Source organism: Pediculus humanus, genomic scaffold, assembly GCF_000006295.1.
Source record: "Pediculus humanus corporis 1103172108265 genomic scaffold, whole genome shotgun sequence".
NCBI classification, from domain to species: Eukaryota; Metazoa; Arthropoda; class Insecta; order Psocodea; family Pediculidae; genus Pediculus; species Pediculus humanus.
The window spans coordinates 225,228-226,893 of record NW_002987834.1 but is presented as its reverse complement, the minus strand read 5'-3'; the positions used below and the strand labels follow the sequence as shown (position 1 = coordinate 226,893).

Below are 1,666 nucleotides of genomic sequence, written 5' to 3'. Positions count from 1 at the left end.
AATTCTACGGGAGATTATCTACCTGACCTTTGACACTAATCGCGTTTTGTCAAAGAAAACGGCACTTATTCAATTTTTTTTTCTTTTTTTTATTGAGGTTAAAATTACCCACACTTCCAGACTCGTAAATACTTTCTATGTCGCACAAGCGAGCACTGACCAGACAAAACAAAATTTTTTTTTTTTTTAAAACATTTTAATTAATCTCATTAACGTTTAAGATTTTTTTTTTTTTTTTTAACGGTGACGTGTAAGGTCGTAACAACAACAACAACAACAATCATAATTTTTTTTTTTAAAAATGGTTTTGCTTTGTTAAACATTCGGTTATAAGAATTTGTAATGCAAATTTTTTTTTTTTTTTTTTTGACTTCCTTTTATCGAATCATCATTAGCGCGACGAAACACGTTAACAAAAACAATTCAATCGATTTATTTATTTTTTTAAAAAACTGTCCGTCATATTATCAATCGTATTTTTTTTAAAACGTTTTAATTTGATTTTTCTTTTTTTTTTTGTTTTGTTTTCGCAGGAGCACTCGCGAGATCCCAATTTCCCGTATTCACAATTTATGCTCAAAAAAGTTGCCTCGGAGTGAAACCGTGCGAACGTGCTTGGTGTTTCGACCGTGTTTTAGGTCATCAACTTTACGGTTATACGAAAAAGAAGCACTCTGTCGGATCGAGACAAGAATGTTTGGAATTGTGCTTGGGCGAACGTGAATTTGTATGCAGGTAAGAAGTCATTCATTCGTAATTAATTAAATTTTTTAAACAAAAACGCGCACACACACACCACACAAGAAAAAAATCGAGTACGATTTATATATCATTACCCACGACGCGTCAATGATGATGCTTGTATGACCATAAAACGACGAATCAAAAAAAAAAGAGAGAGACTAAAATATACCTAAACCTTTTTTCTTTACTTTTCCATTTCCGGACATTTTTGTTTTTTTTTTTTTTTGGTCATTTCAATTTTGGGTTCATTTATATAAAATTTAGACACATATTTACGGTAATTTATTTTACCGTATTAGGTATTTTTATCGCGTGCGATTCGTGATTCATTTATAAACACGTAGCAGTGGTATTCGAAAATACAATTTTTCTCGTACACACACACACACACCCCTCCCCCCAAATCAAATTATCAAAACACGTGATATTTTTATACATATATACACACACGCACACTTATATCATTTTCCATATTAAATTACATAAAACGAAACAAAAACAAAAGAAAATAAATGAAAATAAATGAATCCCCCGTTTAATTTTCCAACAGATTTTGACAATCGAAAACAAAACAAACATCCATTTCCGGTCTTACAAAAAAATTCATTCGCAATCGATCAAATCGCAAAAAAAAAAAAAAATTGTTTTCAATTCTTCCAGTTTTAAGAAAAATAATAATAAATAATAATTGAATTCATCGGGCATTTAAACGTGCAATAACAACCACAACAACAAAAACAACAATAAAATTTAAATAAAAATATTTAAAAAAATAAAATAACCGGTCGTTGACCGATAAGGTCATAACCCAACGATACACACACATACACACACGCACACGCACACGCACACACACAATGAAAAGTAACAAAAAAAAAAAAAAGAAATTTTTTTTTTAGGTTTCAAACCTACAAAAAGTAAA

The 1,666-nt window shown here is 30.1% G+C and overlaps 1 protein-coding gene across 1 annotated transcript in view; it reads left to right on the top strand.

Moving 5' to 3' along the window:
* Phum_PHUM495760 (uncharacterized protein) overlaps nt 1-739 on the top strand; it is a gene marked incomplete at both ends in the record, with an annotated part of 4,158 nt that extends 3,419 nt beyond the window's left edge. Inside the window, one exon of the mRNA XM_002430661.1 lies at nt 534-739. Coding sequence (XP_002430706.1) covers nt 534-739 — 206 coding nt within the window. The remainder of the gene's footprint in view (nt 1-533) is intronic.
* Between the last annotated feature and the right edge of the window lie 927 nt (nt 740-1,666).